General features: G+C 38.7%; 1 protein-coding gene across 1 annotated transcript in view; it reads right to left on the bottom strand.

The window, feature by feature from the left end:
• Positions 1 to 13,697, bottom strand: part of CUBN (cubilin) — a 143,365-nt gene that overhangs the window by 43,121 nt on the left and 86,547 nt on the right. Inside the window, 12 exon segments of the mRNA XM_058035258.1 lie at positions 681 to 862; positions 1,268 to 1,408; positions 1,709 to 1,918; positions 3,722 to 3,900; positions 4,941 to 5,115; positions 6,437 to 6,620; positions 6,910 to 7,100; positions 7,953 to 8,099; positions 8,432 to 8,629; positions 9,281 to 9,470; positions 11,144 to 11,325; positions 12,311 to 12,516. Coding sequence (XP_057891241.1) covers positions 681 to 862; positions 1,268 to 1,408; positions 1,709 to 1,918; positions 3,722 to 3,900; positions 4,941 to 5,115; positions 6,437 to 6,620; positions 6,910 to 7,100; positions 7,953 to 8,099; positions 8,432 to 8,629; positions 9,281 to 9,470; positions 11,144 to 11,325; positions 12,311 to 12,516 — 2,185 coding nt within the window.

The raw sequence follows: 13,697 nt of genomic DNA, 5'->3' as shown, positions 1-13,697 counted from the left end.
GGGAAGCTAAACTCTACTTCACATTCCTGCAATTTCAGAGGAATCATATTTTTGAGGCATTTGTACATCTGACCAGGTCCAGGTCTGTGTGCCAGGCTTGAATTTTTTTTTCACTAAATAACCAGAAATCAAAAATAAACATGGCAAAGTAACCTATAAATATCTACCTTTTTTTCAAGGTGGAGAGTGATATACAAGTAAAGTTTCTTGGGGTTTCTCCATCTTTAATTCAGAGCAGCCATTTGCTGCAATCTCTGTCTTTTTCTACTTCTTTTATTAATGGACAGCAAACAGTAACAACAGCAGTAGATACTCTCTAAGTCAATAAAACCTGGGACTGACTGATGGATTTTGTTTGCCCAGAAAAGAGACATTGAAAGCTTTCAAAAACCCAATGTTTTTTTTCATAATTGATAAAAAGACAACTCCAGTGATTCCTTGAATCTTTTTACTCTGCCTGGGCCACAGTATCAGAATTTCCATACTCCACAATAAGGAGATGAGTTTAGATGCTCCACAGTGGTAACTTTCTCTCATTTATCTGCTTTCCCCAGATTAAATTACGATTTGTCTAAAAACCATATATAGACCTGTAAGTGACCTTTCAGCTTTATTACATCCATTAATTCTCCACAAAGGGATTAGGAAGAGCATCTTCTGGCTCTACACCCAATACTCACAGCCACATAATCTGATGAGCAGCTCCAGTGCTCTTCAGTTTTCATGTCATTGATGGTGAGGGTGACACGTCGCCCTTCTCCCACTGTGATCCTCCATTCACACACCCGGTTATGGGGGTAGAGGTTGGGGTAGTTGGGTGAAGTAAATGTTCCAACAGGTGCAGTAAGATCCCCACCACATTCTGAAAGATCCAAATATTGGTACACTTCTCAGACTAAAGCATTGCTTATGGAATTGTAGCCAAAAAAAAAAAAAAAATCAGTTTTGTGAGAAAAAGAGATCCTGAGAGGATTTGATCCCCCTACTCTGTCCATATGTTTGTCTAAACAGCCAAGTTCCTGCCAGTCTGTATCACTCAGTCATAAAAGCAGCTGAGTATTAACTGACCACAGCAACTCCTTTTAGTCTAATTGCTAATATTTCCTTCTCTGAAGGGCTCATCCCAGGCTTCAGAAGCCTGGGTGACCCACAGGCTTTGATGTCAGATGATGCAAGCCTCTCATTGTGGCAAGACTGAGACATATATGACTTTGGTCTATGGTATAAGTTGCTCCCTGAGAATAGATTTGAACCCTACAAATCCAACCTTCAGTACTGGAATCAAAGCGCAGTCTGAATCCCCGGGCATTGACTGATCCATCAGTGACAAACTTGACATAAGCAAAACTGTCAGAGGTGTCCACAGCTTCAGGGAGAGTGTTACCACAGTGCCTGCCCAACAAATTTCCTGCAAAAATCACATAGAGAAAGAGAAATTTATATAAATATATTATTTATATTTATACTGAAGGTCACTTTCCAATTCAACTGGAAAGACAGGAGTAAACTAGTGGAATCGAGTTATTGTTGGCAAATAGAAGGGTGTTGTTTGCCTGACTTTGCATCATCAAGAAAGGCAGACACAATAAAACACTGCACATTGAAAAGGCTCACTTTATACCCAAAGGGAAATGCTTTCAGGAACCTCAGATGAGGTTTCCTAGTAGTACTAGGGAGGGGAAGACAAACACTGAAATAATTCTCAGACCAGAAGCGTTGTATTCTCGGATCTCCACGAAGTCATTTGTGCACCCAGCAGAGCTTTGGATGTCCAAGCCTTCTAGTCTGACGGTAAGATAGTGGCCCCAGGGGCCCTGCAGAAACCATTCACACAGCAGGTTGTCTTGATAATGAAGGTCAGGATACCCCGTGCTCTCAATGATACCACTTTGTCCTATCACTGTCCCACCACAGGGAGCTGCAAAAGGAAGAATATTATTTGGTTGACTAAAGAACATCACAGAGATGATCTTTCTCCTAAGTAAGACTTACAGGTAAGGTACAACTGACTTGCTCTCTAACTGTGGTAATAAGACAGGAATTACCTTCCAATTAAAAATCTTCCATGTTCTCAATCTAATTCAATCAGTCCTGGTTGCTGTTATGTTTTATTTTTTTTCACACCCCCTCCCCCCCATACCCACACACACCTTGCCAGTGCAAACATCCCTTCCTCTCTTTTGTATCTCTTATAATTTGAATAAATTCACAGTTTTCAATCTAATCTCTATCTATGCCCATATTTACCAGAAAACCTTGCAAACATGTGACTGGTAAATTAAAAAGAAATGAAACTTGCTAAGTGTGGATCTCAATTTTTTCTGACAGACAAAAGTTGACTTCTGGTTTGAGCCAACAGTTGTAGTTCAGATTCCTTTTTCCTTTCATCCCTTCCTACTCACTCTTTGTGATGCCTTAGTGAGTAATCACTGCACAGTGTGTAAAACAGCTATTAATTTTTAATTGTATCTCTCTGAACACTCCTTTCTCTGCTGTACCTGCAAACATAAGTTTGTAGCAAGGCATACAGCAAACATGTGCTTACAGGCACATGGTGTGACTCTGGTGGTCATGTGTAGGTCCAGGAGCTGGACCTTGATTATCCTTGTGGTTCCTTTCCAAATCAGGATATTTCATGATTCTATGAAACAATATTCCCAGCTGGATTTTTTTTTAGTGCATTCTGTGTCTGTTAGTTACGATCTTTCCATGGCAGTAACAGTTGTGTTCATAATGCCAGTTCTGTGAGTCATTAGTGGTTTGTTTCAGGATGACTGACATTCAGCTAAGATACTGTAAATCTGTTACAATTAAATGTAAATTATGGCTTCATATACTAATAAGAAGCCTACTAATATGTAAGCTTCTTCAGTTTTCACATTCAGAAATATGATAGCACTCTATTTTGGCTTTAGTGTTTCAGATCTAATGCAATGAGCAAAATTCTGTATTAAAAAATACAGTTCACTATTTGCCTTTGAGAAATTAACAGTCCTAAGATTTCCTATATACATGACACTAACGTAATGGCTGATATTCTTTGAAGATTATTAACATAATCAAAACAAAAAAAGTATCAGAATTCTGAATTTTATCAAGGACTATTTTTTCTTGAATTTAAATGTTTTTCTAGTGCATTCTAACTCTGTTTTTGCAGCTGGAGAAGAAGTAACTAAAGTATTTCTTTCCCAGATGGCAAATAATGGTTTTCATAGCTCATTCCTTTTCCAGTCCATTATTATGCTGCCCCTGTTTATCTAGCAGCTTTTTTATAGATCTATTTACATTTACATAGAGACGCTCCTAATTTGTTATTCTACCATCAATTCTCAGCGGATCTTCACATTCCCCTTCAGAACCCTGCTCATGAAAGTGACACTAAATTTGCAGGCTGAAAATCAAACCATGTTACATGATTTTATCCACACTGACCTTTTTCCTACTGCTCCTTTGACAACTGGCTTTGGCAAGTGGTTATCCAGTGGTTGTTTCTGCTACTGCTGCTGGTCTATGAGCTCTTTCCTATTAATATTCCCCTAATTTTCAGCTCTTTCCAGGTGCAGAACATGCTGATATTCTCAAGCCTTAGCTCCAATAGTAACTGAAAGAGGCATCTTCCTGTCAGCCCATCCCACAGGTCTGATTTAAGCCCTATTACAGAAGTCTAACACTTGAAACAAAAATCTTTAAAATCATAGAAAATGACAAACGCAAGCATTACCAATGGAGTATTTAGCATTGAATCCCACGCGTGTGGCACTGTTGTCAGACCTGAACCTTAGGTACATGACGGCTCCTGAGGATCTCTGTGAGCCGGGCCTCAAGCCTCCACAGAGCCTGGCAATGAGGGGGGCACTGGAGTCGGCGCCGCTGCGCAGCTCCAGGTAACTGGAAGTGCAGCTGGAAGAGGAGACAATTTTCTTTTCAGTGTATGGCAGCGGTGGTTCAAAATCATTCCAGTATGTGCACAAAGACATGAAGCTGCAGTGAATTAGATTGGTTTCCATGCAGTGTAACCAGGACAGAAACAACAAGATCATAATCTACGGCAGTTATGTAATAATTGAATCAAAAGAAGTGCAAGAAACATTGAAAAAGATTCATCTAGAACTCAGTCTATGATCAGATCAGATCGGACAGGAGCAAATTCTGGGTGGGGATATGAACAGCACTGGTGAAGTAGTTGTGATCATCTTAAATACATTTTATTGGCAGGATTCAGATTCAGCAGATATTCCCTATTAGTCTCACTGAGATGTGTTGAATTAAGGGACAACAAGAAGACAGATTAAGGGAACAAAAATTCAATTCTGGGTTCTAATTAGGTGGGCATACAAAGACCCAAAATATCTTAAATATAAGCTTTGCCTTCAGAATGGTGCAGTTGTCCTGGATGCCAGAAAGGACACCTTTGGGATTCTCAATCCTTTGCCATTTTTCCTGGATATGGTTTCACAGGCTCACCTTTTTCTTACAGCCCCTACCAATGAAGCTACATCAGCTGGAAAACAACCTTTTTTTATGGTCCAGGCAGGGAGTGCAAAATGTGTAGACCCATTGCAAACCAGCTGCCAGGCAATGGAGGAGGGAGGCAAAGTGTCATGGTGAGAACCCATTGGCTTTAAAAGCACCCAAGAGTCCAAAATACTGAAAATGTGAATATGAAAGAACTCTGGAGCACAGATTTTACAGAAAGCACCCTTGTATCATGGATGTTTCCACTTTTTCTGTCATACTAGTTTCTTTTATGCATAGCAATGTCCTAGGAATGTAAGCCAAAGACCTGACAGCGTCAGTGATCTCTCAAAAATTTCTTAACACCATTTGACTTTAAATATAGAAGTGTTTGTCCTCTGGGAGGAATTAGAGAAAGTAACAGAGAAAGAAAAGTCAGAATGGAGTCTGTGAAGAAAAATAGGCAAAACAATGTGGATGTATACTTTGGTGAAGGTTCAATGTAAAACTGATCTTCAAACTGCAGCTCTACTGCATGTCCATTGGGAGCAGTGATGGTCCAGACACAGTCAGCATGCGGAGGGTAATTGCTCGGGTAGTTGGGGGAAGATGTGTATCCACTGGGGTTTAAATCACTGATATAAATGTTCCCTCCACAGGCTGGGAATGAAAAGATCACCAGTAAAAAACAACATGAAAAGGAAATGGGTGAGGCATCAAAAAATGACTTATCACAATATTCCAACAGAGTTTCCTTTTGATATCATGCAGTCACATAAAAAAACAAATGCATTCTATTGCTTGCTGTGGAAAAGCATTTTAACGCAGTAGAATCCTATACTCCTGTACTCCTGCTTACCTAGTCATCCTAATTTCCAAATATTCAGGGTCCTGAACTGAACTGCTATTACTTCTTGGATTGCTTATAAAACAAGCGAAAAACGTATTTCTTGCATTGTTACTATGCCAATTCCCAAGAGCTAGGAAGCCCATTAGTCAGACCCATCAATGTATCTGTGAATCATTCCCAACTTCTACTTTTCAAGAACTGAAATGTCTGAGATAATAATGAATGTGTGAGGAATGCCAGTCAGAGCAAACATAAATGTTTGTTCAGGTCCTTTACCTGACATAAATATCTTTATTTTGACTAGAACCTTTTTGTCCTAAACTCCTCTACATTCTAGCAGTACTGGTTAACCTGGGGCTTTACTCAGGTTCCATGAATAGAAGTGGTAGAAATGCTATTGTACAGCTTCACCTATTCTCCTCACGAATTCTCTGAAGTAATTCTAGTTCTTTGGGGCAGCAGGGAAAAATAGGCCGAAATCAAGCACTTGAAGATTTGAGCTGATTGACAGGTTGCCTTGGTTGTTTAGATACTCTGTTTAACAGGTCTCCAGGTGTGCCAACTGGCGTCTGTCATGAACACAGTGGGATAACTGCAAATGCCAAGTTTGTGATTTCCTCCTGGGACCTGGTCTCTATTTTGTTCATTCTTTCAAAGAAGTTAGCTTTGGCAATTAATGTTATTTTCTCAGCTGGGAGTAAAACTTGTGAGAAATGTTGCCACCTTTCTAGATACACTGCCCTGAAAAGCTCCTGACTTCAGGTAGCGCTTGCATGGGGTACTAAATGTTCAAAATAAAGTTCTTGTTTCCAGGAGACTTTCCTTTCCTGTATGAATTTTTACATCTCTTCCTAACTGTAGGTGCTACTTCCCTACTAAAGGGTCTCTTTTTTATTTCTCACTTTTTTTCTTAATCTATCTTTAATATTTTCAGGTTCTGTGACCTGAGCCTGATACTCTTTAAAAAGGAGAAATCTGAGTGTCAGATCAGAAATCATGCACTACAGGACATTTTTGCAGGCATCTGATTTTACCAGGGTTCGGACTTTGAACAAAAATATCCTTTAAGAGGAAAAACTCTGAGTTACATATGTATAAATTGCAGAATTTAAGTTTGTTACTTAGACTTACCTAGACTCTTAGCCTCATATCTCAGTTTGAATCCTTGACCCTCATTGCTGCTGTCAGAAGTGAAGTGGACAAAGAGCTGATTGTCTGTGGTGTACATGGTGGAGACGGGGCTGCTTCCACAAAAACGTCCATTCCCTCTGGCAGACACCAAAGGTGGGGCTGCATTATCTAACCCATTCTTCAGCTAAAACAGAAATTGCTAATGTTACTCAAGCAAACAGCCCTGGAATGTAAACTTTGTGCACACACCATCTTAATGCTTCCAGCCACAGGGGAAATTAATAAACTAGTGATTAATTAATGCACATTAATAAAAAAGAGAGAGAGAGTGAGATAGAGAGAAATATCTTTGGTATTTCTCTTTTGGCAGTTGCACCCCATGACATTTTGAGCTGCTCTACTGACAAGTAAATCTGTAAGATTCAGTAGCTTTAACAGCTTTGAGGATTTGGTGACCCAGCCAATAACCTCACCTCTACGTAATCTCCAAGGGTGCAGGAAGTGTCCTCGCTCTGAATCTGGAAAGGCTGTTCAAAATGAACAGCAATGATAGATCCAGTGGCTACCACTACATGCCAGGAACAATTTAGATCAGGAGAATAGTTTTGAGGGTAGTTGGGGGATGTTATCACACCCCTGCCTGTGTGCAAATATCCTCCACAACCTGAAAAAAAAAAAAAGATAAAAGTTGAAGCAAAGAGAAAAACCCCAAAAGTGTCAACTATTCACCTATTCATTTTGAGAAAAACCCTGTCTCCTAAAACATGTGATGGGTTAAAATAAATGTTGGAATGAGTGTTTGAAGAGCTGAGGGGCACATGATGAATGATCTCCCAAATCACAAGCTTATAGATTTCAAGATGACACACCAAAATCCTGACCGTGAGACTGTTCTCAGACTTAGCAGATGAATCAGCAGGCAGCAATGTCCAGGACCTCCCACAGCATGAGTTTATCATTACGCTGTCTGAGGACATTGCTTCTAGCCATGGACCAAAGCACTGCCATCTACTCCAGCTGCCAGTCAGAAAACCTTCCCCACTTGTCACTGTTGCCCAAACACTTTCTTAGTGCCTCAGCCCATTCAGGAATCTGTCATAATTCCTGAGTTCATGTGGGAGGACTGTTGCTGGAAATTGCTGACATTCCTGATAGAATTTATAGAGATTCCTGCATTTGCCTCTTTGTGCTTTGAGTCATTTATTTCTTTCTCTTAGCTAAGCATTCTTTCACCCTTCAGCTGAGCTGTTATAAACTTAGGCAAATGCTTTTCTTTCTTTTGAGAAGTGACTGGTCAGGTTGAATCATGCTTTGTTGCATTATATTGCTGGGAAAACAGCAAATTTTAGCTTTGTAGAGTAAGAAATTTATTAACACATATTCATGAGAGGCGAATAATTAGATGTGTGTCTAATTAATTAAACTGTAGAAAGCTCTTAACAATGCCGGACTCTCTTACCCCATTGCTAGCAGCAAGGCAGACATTTATCTGGGGGAGAAGAGAAATGAGTCTTACTTTTGTGATAAGAGGCATTAAAGCCAGCTCCAGTGATGCTGGCATCCGAAGTGAAGTGGAGGAACATTGCTTCTCCAGTTGATCTTATTGGCCCAGGAGGTTCTCGTCCACACACAGTAGCCAGTACTGGGGAAAGGCTATTGTCTCCTGGGATGAAAAGAACAAATTAGTGTTACAACTGAATTAGTCCACGTGTGCCTGCCTGTTGCTGTGGCTCACACTTTCAGGAAGGTGCTTTTCAAGACCTTTAACCCCTTACAGATTTAGAAATATTTTTATAGATCACCAAATATTTTGCTAGACTTTGTTAATTTTATTTTAACTAGAAGAATGTCTCAAAATAGAGGAAGAGTACTGTTTTAGGGCATGTTCCTGTTGCTATCTAGATTGATTAGGCTCAATGGAGATGAGAATTTGAGGTATTTGGACCTTGGGTCTCTACTGCACCGTGACAGGGTAGGGCAAGATTGGTTTCTCACCATCTTTGATAGTAAGTTTGTCGTAGTTGCATGAGCTGTGAGATTCTATGTCTAGTGCCAGGATATTGAGTTCCACAGTGGATCCAGGAGCTCTGATAAGCCACATACAGTCCTCAAAATTTCTGTAATTCTGTGGCCAGCTTGGTGAGAAGAGGAATGAAGGTGTTTCTTCAGTTGTTACAGACCCTCCACATGCGCCTGTCATGGACAAGAAGACAAAAAAAGAAAGCATCTTCTTTTTAAACAGAATTCACCCCTCATGTAATATAAAATGACAGTCCTACAATAAAGCACAATGAGGGCACAGTGATGATGTGTGCAGCTACAGTAATGCAGGAATTCTTCAACTTCAGTTTGGATTGGAAGTATAAAACTTGAAAATCCTCATCTAAAAGGATGTTCCTGTGCCACCTGCTGCAACAATGTTGTGATCTATTTTATCTTGAGGAATATCTAACAAAATACCTAAGAGCATCTACCACAGTTTAAGAGAAGTTATTGTGCTTGTTTCATATCACAGTAACCAATGATTTAGAATGGTTAATCAAGAGGGATAATTTGCCATGAAAGCATAACAAATGTTTAGATTTAATTAAATACCTGTGTAAAGAAAAATGATCCTCTAGCAACATGCTTATTTTTAGAACACTGTAAATTAGTCTATCTAAGAGTTTCTAGAAGTTGTTTTTAAAAGATAGTAAAATGCTTCATTAAAATGTTGCTGAAATCTTTCCCTCATTAATAACTTGGGCTTTCTCTAGAGGGGAAGTTTGTTTGGATTTCTTTAAGTAAAGCTGAGTGTATCACTGGCTATACCACTTGCAGCTGTGGAACTCACTGAAAACCCACCTCTAGCAATGGTCCGTGTAACAGAAGAAGCATCCACTGCATACCACTCCAAAAGAAAGCCTTTTCCAGTCACAGAGGAATCTGACTGGAACTGGATTGTCATGGAACTGCCAGAGGATGCAAAAGAGGCAGGGTCTGCACCACAGTATGTTGCAACAAGACGAGCATGAACTGTGGACCCATCAAACACCTGCAGAAAGAAGAACAGTGCTGTTCCTCACAGAGCCAGATTTTCATCTGCCCCATACTCAGCAAATTCCCAAGGAGAAAATTGCCCTCTTTCAATCAGTGAGGGATCTTTGAACATATCCAAGTTAGAGAGAAACCTCTCTTATAAAAAGGAAGTAAAATCTTCCTTTCCATTACATGCAGTTAAAAGTGAAGCTTTCACAGAAGAAGGATCTGAATGGAAGTCATCAAATTCACCTCATTCCCTATCACAGGGCTGCTCTTTGGGGACATAGAATGACATCCCACTTTAAAAAGAGTCCAAAAGTACAATTTTTACTCTTGATGGGAAAAAAACCAACAAACCATGATATGCAGGGGAGAGAAAAAGAATTACTTTTCTTTTCTTTCCTTTATCTTTTTTCCACCCACTGAGGAACATATTGATTTTGAATTCTATCAGATAAATATACAGAAATATTTTCTTTATGTATTTATAACCCAAAATCTTGTCTGGTTACAAGGTGTTTCTCCTTTGCCACCTTTTAAGCTTATTTTGTTCTTCTCATCTACCACCCAGTAAAAATGTCCAGTAGAGGAAGATAAGAATTATTAAATAAACATTAACATTGCATTAATAATTTGATCCTTGAGTGAGATTAAAGATCAGACTGGTTTGCACTCACTAAATGTCTACCTGGTTTAAGAAAACTCATTTTGCCTTCAGAGGGACAAAGAAAGGCAGGCTGAGTTAGGAGAAAAAAATGCTGCTAGTATATGACATGAGGTGAAAGAAAAAGTTTTATTTCCTTTTTGAACTAATATTACATTCGAATATCAGTAAATTAATAATGAACTAAAAAACTGAAAATATTGAACTAGCATTAACTTTCTCAAAAAGAAAAAAAAGGATAATTGATTAATTACCTGCTTAAAAAAAAAAGAAAGCAAGAAGAGATTTACCTTATTTAAGTGGTTATGTTGGCTAAGTTCACAAAGAAGTTGCATTCTCTATTGTTCATTTTGCTTAGCACTATGGGTGCTGTGTTGAAGATGCCCCTGCTTATTGCTGGGGGCTTGAACTAGATAAGCTGTAAAAGGCCCCTTCCAAGTCCAAACTATTCCACTATTCTATTTTTTAACCCATCTAGACTATAGTACAGGGAGGGTACAGAGAAACAATCAAACTGCAAGAAAGAGGCACCCTTCTGCCACCAGCAGCCAAATTACTGATGCAGAGAGCAAAGAAGGCACAAGAATTGTTCCTTGTAGGATTTTAGAATAACTTTATTTTTAGAAGCATTTAGATGTTACTATCACTGTTGTCCTTAACAAGCATGGAGCAAATTTCAGTCTGGCATCTGACCTGAAATTCTTTAATAGTAATATTCAGGATTGTACCATTGTGGACTTATTTTCAGTAAATTTCAAACTTGGAAATATCTGTTAGGGAGCTAAAGAGTATAAATAAATAAATAATTATTGAATATATAATTGAATATATTTTTGAATATACTCAATATATATTATTGAATATATAATACTCTTCCCATACATAATAATTATTGAAAGGACAACACAGCAAAAACAGTAAGCCACACCACACCCTCAGAAATGCTCCCAATTCATCCTTTAGGTTTCTCTATTCATCCATTTTACTAAAGTTGATAAAATAACTTGTCAGAAGGAAATCACCTTTAGGCTGTCATACTGGCACCTGTGATGATTTTCAATATCCATCTGCAGGACGCGGGCGTGGATAACCTGGGAAGCGTTAACGCTTATCCGCCACTGGTAATTGGAATTGGGAGGATAACTCCTGGGCCACTGGGGGGAGGCTATTTGTCCTCTCTCTCCCACAATGTCATTTCCAAACACTGAAAAACAAGAAGGACACAACTAGTGCCTCTAATTCATGTACAGTAAAAGAAAAGCTGGGGGGCCCGTGTGATTTAGTTTGGGACTGGATGGTGCTGTAAGGCTGTAAAACATCTCAGACAGCTCTAAGATTTACATCCAATTATCTTCTTGTTTTGAGAGATGCAGTGTTCCCTTTTCTGAAAGAAATTACCCATTTGAGCCATATGGGTCTACCTGTAGGGGAAGCAGGAAGACAGCACACCTAAACTCCTCCCTGACTCTGACTACTTTATGTTCATTTCTACCCAAAATCATTAAAGAATTTTTTTTCAATGCCTGTGCACATTCTGGTGAAAAATGGTTCTGCCTTCACTGAGGTCTGAACTATTGATAATTCATTTTGAAAAGGAGTTAAATCTCAAAAGAAGGGAAATTATTAGAAGTTTAGCTTGCATAATCAAAATGGCCATGAATGTTTAGCTTCCGCAGTCTGTTCAAGCATTGAGTCAGACTGATGTTGGCAGTAGTCCATTGAAATATTGGATCTATAAATTGGCATAATTCCCTTTTATCTAATTCCACTCCCTGGCTGATGGCATCTAGATCCAAACCAGAAGATGAACACTGTCACACTCAAAAAAAAACCAAAAAACCAAAAACCAAAAAACAAAAACAACAAAAAAAAAAAAACCAAAAAACCCTCAAAAAAACAAAAAAAACAAAAAAAAAACCAAAAAAACCCCAAAAAACCAACAAGAAAGCTGAGAAATAAATACTTTTTCTTAATTTTCCAATTGCCTAATAAATATGATATACTTCTTGCATGTTTAAGAGCACTCCCTTTACATTCCGTAGAGGTTTTACAAAATATTTTTAAATTTACTTTTTGACATCAGCAAATATTTTCTAATAGACTTTAGAGACCCAAACAACCCCTTTTTAGAATAATTTCAGAAGTACTATGAAAGAACAATAGCTTTCAATCAAATTACATCTACTCACAGTGAGAGAAGGTGGCCCTGAAGCCAACACCTGTGCCTGAGGGGTCTGAGACAAACTTGAGCCAGAGGATATGTCCAACAGTTGATGTGTAATTGGAAGGGAAGGAGCTCCCACAGAACCGTCCTGCCAGCGCGCCTGTGTCACTCCCTTCCCGAATCTCCAGGTAATCCTTGGTGCAGCCACTGCTGTCCTCCAGCTGAAATGCTCTGTTCCAACACAGCACAAGAGCATTAGCACACACAGGACTGGCACATAGTTCAGAGTGTGGCCTGCCAGGCCAATAATCCCACTGTGGATGGTATCCTTCTGTAAGGCTTAGGAAAAGGGCAGCAACAAAACCCTCAGCACCTGCCAAGGCCACCAATACAGGGCACGACTTTCCAGCTCCTTATTTTATAACAGAGCTTCAGTGTGCAGAGTTACACATTTTAAGGAGTTCTCAAATGCTTTTAAAATTTCTTGGTTCTCCAAGAACAACCATGAAAGCCCTGAGATATAATCCAGATTTTTAATGTAAATCCAGTGAATGTCGAGTGCAGAGAATATTTTAGCCCCTTCATATGTCTATTATTTCAGCACATGCTGTGGTCAGAAAACAATTGCTGATTTAGTTGCAGTTAGCACCTCAGAGGTCAGAAATCCCTTAGCAGTTCCTCCAGAATTATAAAATATTACTGTTCCTCTGGCCTCTCTGATTTTTACATAACTGGGTGTGCAAAATAATAATAAGGATTGTTATCAACTCTTCTAAAGTACTTTTTAACCCAGAAAAGGAATGATACATAGTAATCAAATTAATTACTAATTATTGCACCAAGGTGAATGATAAATATATTCTAAAAAGCATCTGTTATTTTAAATGAATTGCTTTTATACAAATCAACATGGTTTCCAGAAGCAGGCTATGAATATATAGAAAAGATTCCAGAGAGTGCCTCTAATAACCAATGCCTTAAATATTCATGTTTTCTGATACTCTGGTAACAACTTCTCCCTTTCAGATTTGAATATAGCCATATGTGTTCAGCATATCATGCTGTGAAATGGTTCCAACCACTCATCTGGATATATTTCAGAACAATTTAAAGCTAGCCCTCGCATTGCAAGACAGACATTGAAGAAAATTATTGCCTCATGCCAAAAAAAAACTTTATAACCTCCTAACACTAAATTAAATTAAAAAATAGTGCTTTCTAACATAATTACTCAATATTTTCCAGTATTTTCAGCTTGCCTTTCAGCTATTTGTAACTGAAGAAAAAGAATTAACATCTACTCAGTGTCACTTTATATAAGCAAATGTATGTTCCACTGAAAGTTTCTGCTTCACAGGAGAATTTTGAGTTGTTTCTGAAAAGTTACTGCTTATTTTGTGACATTTTGAAAA

The sequence above is a fragment of the Melospiza georgiana genome, chromosome 1, assembly GCF_028018845.1.
Source record: "Melospiza georgiana isolate bMelGeo1 chromosome 1, bMelGeo1.pri, whole genome shotgun sequence".
Classification (NCBI taxonomy): domain Eukaryota; kingdom Metazoa; phylum Chordata; class Aves; order Passeriformes; family Passerellidae; genus Melospiza; species Melospiza georgiana.
Note: the sequence above shows the minus strand (reverse complement) of the source record. Positions and strands in the feature narration are given on the sequence as shown.